We start from the raw sequence: 13,445 nt of genomic DNA, 5'->3' as shown, positions 1-13,445 counted from the left end.
AATGCATCAGTGTAAGCGGGAATTAGAGAGAACTGAAAAAACGATCAGAGGATTAAGGATTTCAAAAGGCGAAAGGAAAATGTGTCACTGTGTCACCGTCCACGTCACACCAATGAAGCCCGGTCCAGATGTTAACCGTGAGTTGACAATTCATTTAGCTTTGCCTGGGATGTTCCACAGTATGGCATTAAACTGATCTATCTACGTTGAGACAGGTGAAAGCATCTTGTCTGCTTATTTCTTCTTTCTGTATCTTTATTTATACAGGGAAACCTAATGAGAGCACCCATACTCTCTTTTATATGGGGTGTCCTGTTTAAAGTACAATACACACAAAAAAACTTAACTTAATGGTTACAGGTCAAGTCTGTGGAGAGGCAACCCCACTCACATAAGAATGCATGCAAGTATTTTTAAGCCGGAAAAAGTTGCTATAATTGAAGTTCAGTGCCGTGCTGTGGAATTTTCAGGCAAAGCAATAGCATCTCCATGGAGACAAGACCCTCTACCAGAAAAGTTACATAGAGCATCTTTACACTGGGTTCCATAATAAAATATCTAAGCTGTCTTCAAATGTGTTTATTATGCCATCTTAATTAAAGCAGGATTCAATCTGGTATGGATTTGAACAATATTTGTGCACAGAGTAAGAAGAGTAAGAGCAGTAGTGGCAGAAAGACAAAGCAGGAGGATAGGTAATCCTCAGGGTAAATATTTAACAAGCTCAGCAATTACAGGGAGGGCATCGAGCGAACATGGAAGAGGAGGGACTGCAGGCCGAGGCTGTCAACACATGCAGATATACAACAGATATGGGGCTAAAGGCACACACACACACACACACACACACTACAGTAAAACATGACCTACAGCAGCAAACAGCACAGGGACAAAAACAATCACCACAAATACGTTTTTACAACTTTAAATAGGAGTCTGTCTCACACATAGACTCTATATATATCTTCATACAGTCTCTGGTCTCACACACTAACACATGCATTTATAAGTTGTGAGTAAAATACAAAATTGAACACCTATCACTAAATAATAATCATGAAACAATACATAAAGCAGGTCATGAAAATGAATTCAAATGCGATCAAAATATGAACGTGAATTTGGCCAGAAAAAGACTAAATCGATCACTATGGCAATATATAAAACAACCCATATGTACACAACACTGCTCAGAGAGATGGAGCCATAGAAATGTAATCTTATTCCTAACTGCAATTTTATGGAAGGTTTAAAAATAAATAAATAACAGGTTCAGAAATGTGTTATCACCAGGCACTAATATGTAGTATCATGTACACTACTCTAAGTTTTTAAGCAAAGGTTGAACACTACGGTTGTTAAAAGTATTGAATATTAGTACTCAGTTGTACAAGTAACAGTTTTACAGTACTTTTACACTTTATCAACACCAGCATAGAACCACATGTTAATTTACACTTCTGAATTCAGCCGCTGATACAACACGTTTGGTGAAATAATTATATTTGTGCTCGTTAAAAGCGGCTTTATGCTTTGCTCTTACACAAAGCCTCGTATAGCCGCACATGCACTGGGCCCCGAAGGCTGTATTTGCATATAGTGCCCTGGGTACACACTCCGCTTAACCCCACCCTCCACCAGTCACGCAACAACTGACAATGTTTAAGGATGCTCTTCAAAAAAAAAAAAAAAAAAACACCTGCTGCTGTCTGCTTTGCTACCTCACCCAAACCATCAAATTATCATTCATAACTATCAGTCGCTTTTGAGATGAAAAACACGCAAAACTTAGCTCTAAACCAGTCAACTGTAGTAATGCAGTACAAGTCAAGAGGTCTCCCTGCTATTTGACTTCTTATAGTCCTCCTAGTGGACAATATAAAGTACGGCAGGATGATTACATGGACACATTTCTTGCTTGTTATTGCATGTAAGCAGATCTAGGACTTGTATTATTACTAACAAAAACTGCCACTTGGATTAAATTAGAATAAAATTATAATATAGCTACAATATTCTCCAAAACTAGAGCAGATGGAAAACTTTATTGCAAATTGGCTCATATTTCAACTCACAATTACTTACACTTTACTATACTTCAAATTTGATCTATAGAGAAATTATAGACTATTTATAAGTAATATTTTGCATTTTCAAACCCAAATTAGAAAAGTGTTTTTACTGTAGTTTTTGAATGGCAGCACGAGCACATCACAGCATACACGTTAATAACTTCAAGGCAATATTTGAAATCACAATTATAACCTCAGTCAGCTGCACAGTCCTATCCAAAAACACACAAAGGACCAGGATGAAAACTCGCTGCTTATCTTAAATATATCTTTGACATTTTCAGCGGTCAAAAAATACAAAACAAAACACAAAACGCTGAACGGCAGGAGTTGGGAGCAGTGGAGCGTAGATCACAGATGTATACACACCAAAATCCCTCACGTTCTGCTCTAATTAATCTCATTAAGGTCGGCATCAAAGGAGAGCTAATCTGGCCACTACAGCCACTGATAAGGTCCAACAGGAACACATGACAAATAGACTTACCAAAGGCTTACGGAAATATAAACTTGTGCCTCCAGTTTGCAGAATGTCTTATTTTGGTTATGATATTAGTAAAATTTAAATCAAAAGTATAAAAATCACTAAGAAGTATATGATTTGAAGTTTGTAACGTTTTTGGCTACATATATACCTGTACTTATTAACTACTGCTGCTTCTAATTACTACTTCTAGTACTTTTATTACTTTACTTTAGTCTGATACTACAACAGACCTAGTCCTACTATATAATGCCTTCAAAAGTTGTCAGACAGAAAACACTGCAGTGAATCGTGCACTGAAATAAAATAATAAAAGTAGTGGTAGTAGTAATAGTTAAATGTGTTTTATTATTATTCATTTCTGCAAACACACTACATATTATTAACAGTCCATGTATTGATAATTTGACTGTATTTGTCATCATAATCTGTTCATTCTAGATACTCCCCCGTCACCAACAGTGACAGTCCCCTGCGTGATTCTTTATCCAAGAAAAGTCTGTTAATACATCTGCTTAGGTCCTGTCCTACAACTTCGCGTGCTGACCCTAACCCTGACCCTAACTCTCTGAGCGCTGACCTTAACCCTAACCCTTTACGTTTTGACCCTAACCCTTTGAGTTTTGACCCTAACCCTTTAACTTTTGACCCTAACCCTTTGCGTGCTGACCCTAACCTTAACCCTTTGCATGTTGACTAAGCAAACCGCCCGTCTAGACAGCTGAAATGAAGTTTACACGGTTTGTCAAAAGTTGTGTGAAAAGTGATAAAGCTTTGAAAAGTGATTATTAGCTGGGATTAGAATGCAAACGAATGTTAAACTTGGATTAAAAAAAAAACTGCTTTGCTGATAATTGTAATTAAAAAAACATTAATACTGTTCTTTCTGTTAATGGTTTGCCTGGGGACTGAGTAAACAAATATTTCACACATCTTCCAAAGTGATAAAAGTTTGATCCACAAAATAACAGCTTTCTTGTCTTTACAAATGAAGCATCCAGCTGTGCCATTATTAGCCAAACTGTGACCGCAATCGCTAAAGCCGCTGGCAAAATTTCACAAGTGCTTTACAATATTATGAGAATATTTGAGAAAAATTTGCAGAGTGGTGAAAAATTATGTAAAATCTACATTGTAATTAATACAAATCAAAAAACTAAAATGTGTTTTAAATTGTCAGATATGTGAGAAAAACAGTAATGAATAAATTATGTCAAAAATGTTAACAGCTAGAATCATTTGGACAAATGCAATGCAGATGTGTAGTATATGGACAGCATGTGCAAACGTTTCAAAGATAACTCAAGACAGGAACAAACTGAGCTCATAAAACTGGTTTAAACTGAAATTAAAAACTAAAATAGATGAATTTTGATAGAAAAACATATGGCGGTGCTGTGTGTAGGTGTTTTTTGTGAGACATTAAAACAATAAGCAGACAAATGAAGCCAAGATAAGAAGAAGAAAAAATGAATTTAAATCAATAAGACACAAAATAAAAATTAAAAAAATTATATAAATATATTATGGTCCTAAAATGAAATAAAAGAGAAATATTGCTTAAACAACAGCCAAGTATATAGTGCTGTAGTGTATAACTGTTTTTCATGGGACATTAAAACCATAAAAATCAACCAAAGCCAAGATGAATTATGGGAATAAAACTCGATAAGCAGCAAAATTAAAAAAATACCAAAATTACATAAATATTTTTGCGGTCCTACCTTGGAAGAAGCTCTTGACGCGGAGGTAGGACACAGCCAGGCGCAGCACGGAGAGTTTGTCCAGTTTGGAGATGACGTCTGGGGGGAAGGGGAGCAGGTTGGCCAGCCTGTCCAGCTCCGCGTTCAGCCGGTCCCGGTGCCTCTTCGACGGATTGGTCTTCTCATTGGCAGAGGACGGCTTCCTAATAATAATAACAATAATAATGATATAAGATGATACAAAAACTATAGAAACGCAGCGAGAGGGGAGGATAGGGTTAATAAAAGTTGGCACAGAGCAATTGAAAGGCTTTAATGGGTAATTTTCTCACTACACACTGAGCGGTTTATACTTGGAACCGCTTCAAGAACGAGTAAGTCCTTTAATTGTTTAACTTATTGGGGCTACCGTTAATGGAGAAGTAATTATACACAAGTTAAACAGGCAGTTACAAGCTAAAATATTACAAAATAAGAACCGCTTTGTTTTATGAAGTACTTTTGATATCGTGGTCTGCATACTAAATTCTGTGTAACACATTTACATCTTCTGACATGCAATTTATATTCAAAGGCTTAATCAGTTATAGTTTGGTATGAATCATGTTTTTTTTTTAAAGATGTCAGTTCACTACACAAGTTAAACCACACAGACACATGACCGAATAAACCACATTTTCAACTCTCTACTCTCCAAATGTGTTTTTTTCTAGGCCACTTCATGTTTATTAATAGTTTGAAACTTTTTCTCAGCACAAATTAAAATTAAAATTAGTCAATGCCAATTTTCTGTTTCAGTTTATAATAATAACATGTACTATAAGTGTAAGGGTTGGTCAGATGTGCAGTTAAAATAATGCCAATGAAATATCCAACACATGTCTTAGCGTCTTATCAAAAAAAAGTTCAAATAGTTGCTCACAGCTGAGTCGATTAACAATTTGCTTTTATATTTTCTTATGTGTAAAATATACTGACTACGGTAATATTTAAAATCATTCCAAGGCAAGAATACAAGTAGAATACGTCTCAAGTATCTGTTCTGAACTATCGATTTGATGGGACCGCACAAAACAGGAAACTTTATAAATGCCAAAAGCCTTGTTAAAATGCCACTTCACTTTACAGGATCTAGTAAATCCAAAGAGAATTTAAAACGTTAAGTTTGACTGACAAAATAATACGCAAAACATGGGACGATTTCATAAAGATGGGAGCAAAATTGTGTCAGATAAAACTGAAGAGGAGCACCACAAAGTTATGGCATGGAAATTGACAGCTTACAACTAAACGCAAAGTTGTTTTTATCTGAACGTGTTTCAAATCAAGTTGGAATTAACCGAAAAGACAGTGTGATTATAAAGAACAGCTGAATTGACTACACTGCAAGAACTCAACTTGTAGTGTTGTGACAATGATGCAAAGACCTAATCTGTGCTTATAAAAAACTCCAAATTTCAAATGGTGGCTTAAAGTTAAGAGGCAAGAGGAGTAAACATTAAGTCAACACTTTGCAACAGTTCCATGGGTTCATTATCAGTGTATGGAGTTAGTAGGCATTTCATTAACGGGGGTCTTAACTGCTTTTGGATGGGCTTCCTCCTCTTTCTGCCCGCATACATGCAGTCTCCAGGAGGAATCATGACGGTCCGGCGCTCCGTGGAGGTAACAGGTGCGCTGCAAAGAAGACACAACTTTACATGGCAACGAGAACAAAGTTTGAGACTATAGTAAACAGATTGATAAGTTAAGTATAAGATAAGGCATGCAAAGCTAAAGGCAAATTGTAAACAGCAGTTCCTATGGTGATATTATTGGTATTGGTTGGCAGCTGCTCTTAAAACCATTAGCACACTTTATGCAGTGAATAAGATCAAATAAATAAATATGTCTAAAAAATACTCGTTGGACATTAAAGTATAATAAAATATAAGTGCACAAAACTTGACAAAAGTTGCAAAAGAAATGACAGTCCTTGTTTTGGATACTTAAAGACTCACTGCACACTACAGTAAAAGTAACAGGGGTGCAAATCAATCAATATTAGCAGAAATATTGAAATAATCCAGTGATGATTTGCCAAAAAAGTCAATATAAAATCATATTAAGAAAATATAGTCCAACAAAAATGAGTAAAAGTGAAAGCACTAACCCAAACGCAGGGTTACTGTGAGTTAATTCCAGTATAGAGCTGTATGAGGAGTCATTCACTTAAAAAAAAAGAGCCGCGTGTCCGAAGATGCACTGAGTGGACTGTGCCAAAGGATAAATCCAGTAGAAATCAAATAACAGGTCCTTAGTCTGCATGCGCGGATGTTTTGATGAGCTGTGGAGTGCGAGTAGCAGATGTGCGCTTCTGATGCTTTATACCCAATTGAGTCGCCTTCTTCACTTCCTCGCGTTTCAGGTGGTGGATTCCTCTGAATGACATGTCGAGCTCTTCGCACGCAACTCTGCCTCACAAACAGCGCGCGGCCGGCAGCAGCGCACACACCGGAGCGCGCGCAGGCTCACGAGGCGTTCAAGTGAAGTGCATGGGTGGGAATTTTCAGTATTACTAACAGGTTTATCATTTGTGTAAACAGAAGTACAGAGGAAATGCATTGTATAGTGTGTTTATTTACAGTGGTTTGCATACACTGCCCACAGCACTTTGGTAACCCGTTGGTCAGGTTTTAAATGTAAACTTCACATTTGATCTTGACTTAGGATAGGCATAAATCTGAAGTTTTTAAGATAGTACAGGGCGGTTTCTGCTGTTAAAGATTGTTTGGATATTTTGCATTTCTGTATGTGTTTTGTATTACATTTTCTGGATTTGTTCATTTGCAATTTAGGGCTGTGCGTAACGACTCCATGCGTAACGACTCCATGCGTAACGGCTCCATGCGTAACGGCTCCATGCGTAAGGGCTAAACTCACCATAACAATAACACGATGTAACCAGATACCTCTTAATCAGATTGATATGAATGTTTTCTGCGCCTACCCGATTTTACTGACTCTTTGAACGCAGCGTTAGCCCAACCCGACCCGAGCCACAGAAGCGCACAGTCCACACACACAAGAAGGAGGGATCTCACGCGAAGGGCAGCAGACGCGCACAAACATCCCCGCGCTCAGAGAATCTCTCCTCGTCCGACGGCGCGCGAGGACCGGAGGGCTTTCCTGCGTCACACGGACCAATATTTTACATTTTACAGCAAAAAAAGCAAAAAAAACAAAACAAAAAAAGCAGACTGCGAGTGAACACGGTGGTGCTTTGGATGTGCTCGGGTCGTTTAGGGTCACAGCTCTCTTTGTGGATGTGGTTTGAGACGGACTATTTTTGGATAGACGTGTTTATGTGTTGGATATTGACTCGAGAAAAAGACAGACTGGATGCGTAAAGCTGCGCGTAAAACTGCTCATTTTCTCTATTCTAGGATAAAGGATGTTTGTTAAGCCTGAATATTTATTGTGATTGCTTTTTCATAATACATCACCAACTAGATCCCTTTACATTAGTCAAGATGAACCAGTTGCTGTGGTTTTGATTGTGCTTTTGTGCTTAAATACGCGCGTACTGTAGCCTAATCTAAAACAGTGAGTCGTCTTAAGCCCATTACAGAAGGTGAGGTAATATATTGTATGTTGGCCTACTATTGGTGATATAAATAGAAGCGTTAGGCTGCAGCTGGAGCTCGTGCCACGCGTAGCCGCTTTCACCATAACCACATTAAACAAAGTGACAGCACCACTTTGCACAGCTTTTGTATTTCTCAAGTCCAAAGTTGTTTATGTGTGTTCATTCATTTCATTTTGGGTTATACTGTACACGTGTTATGTCAAATATGATATCATTTAATAAAGTGGAAAAAAAACAATCCTGGTCTTTTTGAGTTATGGTCATTATACCGCCCCCTAGTGTTCAAATATGGAAAAAGCTATGTTTTAAATCGTTAGTTTTCAAAGTAGCCTACTGAATATTACTGAATTTTTTAAAACAACTGTATTTTCTTACTATAAAACGTTTTCAAAGTTATATTAGGTCCCTCTTGAAAATCATGCAAAGATAATTCATTTGTCTGTTCTTATTCAGGCAGTACACAGTCACCTTCATCACAGTCACGTGGCGTGTTATCACAGAGCTTATTCAAATCATGTGTAAGTAAAGCTGCCTGTAATGAGAAAGCTACAATCAGGACACTCTGAATCCAAGGCAAGAAGACAGTTATGTGTCAACCTTTACAGCCATATTTTTTGTAAAATCCATTCTCTCTAATAATATCATGGCTGTACTATAGTAGCCTAATAAGTACTGTTAGTGGTAATAGTAATGACAGACAGTGGATGTAGACTATTCATTATCAAAGCATATTCAACTGGTTTGGTAGGATAATAACAGTTGACAAATCTTGTTTTTAATACTAGGCTATGAATTCTTAATAACAACAAAAACAACAGTAAGAGAACTACATAAAAAATAGGCCAAAATGAAACAGAAAATAAATAAATCACTATTGTTTGACTCTCATATAGTATAGGGCTATAGAGAAGTCAGTTTTGGTGAAATAGTCTGTCCATCATTGCATGTTATTGCTGACAGGTGGAGGGAGGGCACTGGGAGGTCCTTAGGCCCCGTTAACACTGTCAGGAGCAGCCATTAAAGCCACAGGGAGCTTTGGTATCAATGTAAATCCACAGGCAACACTATCTGAGCGGCTCCAGATTAGCCTCAGCTTATGGCATGATTTACGGGGCAGGAACGAGCTTCTCACGCAACCCACCGCCCATGCATCTGCAGACATCTGCGACGTATGTGTGCAGCTCTGTATCATAATAACAGCAGGATTACAGGGTCGACAGGTTACCACACACACAAGTATGCATTTAATACAAAATAAGACACATTTTGGCAAAAGTACTCCACATTTTTAATTTGTAATCAAAATGGGTGTTTCACTACTGTTACAGAAATGAGTAGTTTTTAGATTCTCGCATGTGATGATGTCAAATTCCCAAAAGAGGGGCAGGAGCCAGTTTTCCCTATTAATTACACTGTACTTTGCCATGAAATATCTAAAAAGGTACATTTACGACTGTTTAACCTGATGATTTCTATTAGTCACTAGACCCATTAACTTCTTGCATTACAACAAAAAAATGTAACAGTATTAGTTGCCCCTCATCTGTTTTAAATATCACTGGCCTATAGAATGTTGTGATGTCACCTGAAACCCAGCGATTCATTCCTGTTCTGCACTGAGGGCTCTCACTACCAGCTCAGGCCTTGTTATCTTGGCCTATGTCATCAGAGGTATAATACTCCCTACAATGGAAGCATAGCCGGACTGGACAGTACTAGACTGGAGTGGACCACACTATCACATTGTTCATGTCTGCAGGTGCTGGGTCTTGTTCTGACGTAAATCAACTTCTCCAGCGTCTTCTCTTCTCTTTCTCTTCAACTCTCACACTACTACAGTTTATTCCACCACTGTGATGATGCTAAAGTAGGAACAAGAGTGTGGCAGTTGGTTTTGGGTGTAGCCTAATTGCAATAATGATATTAATGATAGCAGTGGTGCAACAAGTGGTCCTGCAACAAAAGAAAAGAAAACATTTGAATTAATTGGTACTTGCAGTTGTCATACAAAGAACTGATCCTGTACATCTGTGACATAAGTATACTTGAATACATACTTGACATGCTTTATAAGATTACAGTACAAGATGGTAGTTTTGTTTTGTTTTGTTTTGTTTATAGCAATGTAAAAAGTAGCAGCTTAATATTGGTACTTAGATGTAATTACAATATTACAACAGTAGCATAGGAGCAGTGGCAGAACAACAGGCTACACTCAATATTTGGTTGCATAAAGTATAAAGTATAAAGATAATACGTATTCTTTTTTGTTATGGTAATTCTCTGTTATTGTCCCAGAAAAGCATCCATGTCCTAATTCGACCTTAGACTGGATCCATTTCCTAACAACTGATTCCATGACTCTAGGGTTCCTTATTATTTGAGTAAAATTACTGTCTTGAAATAGAGATTTACGTACTTAAATAAGCTCTTTCAGTAAACATGTGGTGTAGACTCTAAGTACACTCACCCTGCAGTAATGAGAGTAATGAGTCCTACACAAAGGAGCAGGTGCAACAGTGTACAGCTCCTATTGATCATCACTATGTATAAAACATGACAGATCAATGCAGTGATCGAAAGGCTAGTTCACTGTATTTACACTAACGCACTGATTTAGAAGGAAGCTAGTCTTTACCGTTCAGTAGGGATGCAGCGATTCAGCTTTTTCAGATTTATGTCTTTAAAAATATGCCAAAACATCAACCAATACCAGCGCAGGGACAGAAAACAGCATTTATTTCCTCAAAACAAAAATAAAATAAGACAGAACTGATCCAAATGTGTTATGTGTCTGTTATTTATACCTCAAGTAACCACAGAACAGCTTTGTGTAAATAAAAATTCAAACATTATGAGACTTTCTGGGCTGACTATGACCAGCAAATAGTCCAGCCATTATATCGACTGAACCGATATTTGCAAGCTTATATCCGATCCAGCAAATGTTTTGGTATCAGTGCCTCCCCGTGTCATTGTGCATTGTTTGTTTGTTTGTTGCAGGAATTAATTAAGAGCATTCAAAGCTATTTCGATTATATCTACACACTGAAAGACACAAGGTTTATTATGTTCACAAATGAAAGGACAGACAGGATGTGAAATAGTGTTAATGTCAGTGTAGCGCACAACTCCCCCTAGTGGTACACAGTTTTAGTTTGTATGTGTCTCTTATGTGCACACAAAAGATCAGGCTACTTAAATGGACAAAGTAGGTGATATTTGTGTTAAGTTTGAGAATTTTGAATATGACTTTTGATCCAAACAGTAGTCCAAAATCTATATAAATCATCTATTCCCTCTATCCCATATTATCCCTTAAGCCTTCACTTATCCCTAAAATGAGGTGTCTGCAGCAGCTCTGTAAGCGTGAGCATGAGGGCGTAGCTGACCCATCTGAGGGGAGGGTGGTTCCCTGTCTGATCTCTGCTGGAGAAGTATAATCCATTACAGACGAGTTGTTAATTGAAAAAGCTTGGCTGAAGAGGTCTCTTTGGGACAGAGAACACAGCTGGATTCACCCTATAGGACCTGCACACTGCCCCAGTCATTCAAGTCCAACTAATTGATCTGTGGAAAAATTGACTTAATAAGGCTGTTTTTAAAAATGGAAGCTGTCTGTGGATACAAGAATATAGTTTTCTATCTTAAATTTCTCATCTTAAATTATGTAATGAAGTGTAAGCTCTTATGTACAAGTATAACATGTCTCCTTATACCATTCGTCCAAAATGGCATTCTAATAGGAAGAAAGTTTTATTCATTCATTCTAAATCTATATGAATGACTTCTCTACAATCAGATAAAAGTCTGCAAACCACAAGTGTTAATTAATACCTAGTAAATGTTGCAGTGTTCTTGTATTTGAATGCTAAATGAGTCACTACATACATAAAGCTAAGTGCAAAAAAGCACAGAGTCACTGATCAGATGAGTGGTTACTCTCCTCCTCAGACAGCGTCAGTGTGGTTTTATGAGGCACTTTCAGTCTCATACTGAAACTTTCACCTCCTGTGTCAATCAACAGCGATCAGCTCTGTGGATTATCTTTGGATCACACTCGTCATAGGATCAATGGGGGAGAGCACCGGGAGGTTGGCTTAGTTATGTTCTGCAAAAAAAGGGACAGATCTACATGCCCTAGTTTTTCCATCTCTCTCTCTCTCTCTCTCGATCTGTCTCCCTCTGTTCTCCTTTCTCTCCTGTCTCTCTCTCTCTGTCTGCCCCCCTCCTCTCTCTGTGCTCCCCTCTCTCTCCCTCTCTCTGTGTGAGTGAAAATGAGTAAACTCTTTACCCAGAAGTCATTGAGTCACCACTAAAAGAATGGATGTTGACAGACAAATACTGATCTGGATCCAGGCAACTGTTTTGACAGCCTTGTACAAACTGTTTGAAACAGCTTTGTAAAATGAGGGTCTAGGTGAACTACGTGAACTGTTTTGGCAGTTTTGTAAAATAAACCCTTATCTGCTTGACTCATGTTGCATGATCTGAAATATTCCATAGCATAGCATTAAACTTATTTATCTTCATTAATTCAGTTGCAGGTGTTTTATTGCTAAAGCAATACCCTGACAAATTGTGATGCATTATATGAGAAGGGTAACCTCTCCACAGATCTGACTTATAACCTGGTCAGGAGGCATCACCCACTGATTTCCATAGAAATAGATAATGTCATGCTGCAAAACACGCTAGCAGTAATATTTCCATGGAGACAAGGAGGTGTCCTCCAAAGATGAATGGAAAAATCTGACTTCTGTATCTTTTCACTCTGATCCATGTTCTCATCAACTTAACAGACCTGTTATTAAAGCCCCACTATGTAACTTCTTTGTCAAAAAAAACAGACTCAAACAAAAGCATGTTTTTTTTTTTCATTATGTATGTGTGTTATGCACATTGCAGTGAAACAGCTTGTGCTTGCATCTCCACAAACCTGACTCTTACTTGGCCTGGAAGAGGGCCTCCTCCTGCTTGTTTCTGTGGAAACGTTGTTCATTACAATAACATTTCACAATATGGCTCAAAACTTGTCTATCTCCATGGAGAATGTTCTGACATACGGTTTTAACTTTCTATTTCCATGGAGTCATGTGGTTGACTTTCCACCACCAGAAAGCTCCATAGTGGGGCTTTACAATTAACACCTTTATTTCTACATGACAACTGTGTTGACAGTTACAAACAATAACATTACATTAGATCAAAACCTTATGTTGAGGAAAAACTATCATAGGGGAAATTGAATGAGTCAGTCCATTTGCAGCCGCACGCCACAGAAACGCTAATACATCCCAAATGTACGTTTTCTTATGGTCCTGAGTCCTGAACATAAGAGCGTTCAAACTGCACATTTCTGGAGTTACTAGTCTGAACTGACTGATGCTTTTCATTAAACACTGTAGGAACCCTGTCGCCTGGATGTCTCTCTAGCCTCTGGCCATTTATTTATTTCAACAATAACTGACAACTGTTTGGTTGGTTTTCTTTGCCTGGTGTGATGGTCTACTGTACAGCTGCGTGTCAAAGTGTAAAAATTATGGGGAAAGCTGTTA

At 37.9% G+C, this 13,445-nt stretch overlaps 1 protein-coding gene across 1 annotated transcript in view; it reads right to left on the bottom strand.

Moving 5' to 3' along the window:
* LOC117388698 (uncharacterized) overlaps positions 1–6,691 on the bottom strand; it is a 102,562-nt gene extending 95,871 nt beyond the window's left edge. The window contains exons 1-3 of the mRNA XM_033986283.2: positions 6,412–6,691; positions 5,841–5,936; positions 4,281–4,462 (exon numbers count right to left, since the gene is read on the bottom strand). Of these exons, the coding sequence (XP_033842174.1) occupies positions 4,281–4,462; positions 5,841–5,902 (244 nt within the window). The 5' untranslated portion in view covers positions 5,903–5,936; positions 6,412–6,691. The remainder of the gene's footprint in view (positions 1–4,280; positions 4,463–5,840; positions 5,937–6,411) is intronic.
* Between the last annotated feature and the right edge of the window lie 6,754 nt (positions 6,692–13,445).

This window comes from Periophthalmus magnuspinnatus, chromosome 20, assembly GCF_009829125.3.
Source record: "Periophthalmus magnuspinnatus isolate fPerMag1 chromosome 20, fPerMag1.2.pri, whole genome shotgun sequence".
Classification (NCBI taxonomy): domain Eukaryota; kingdom Metazoa; phylum Chordata; class Actinopteri; order Gobiiformes; family Gobiidae; genus Periophthalmus; species Periophthalmus magnuspinnatus.
Note: the sequence above shows the minus strand (reverse complement) of the source record. Positions and strands in the feature narration are given on the sequence as shown.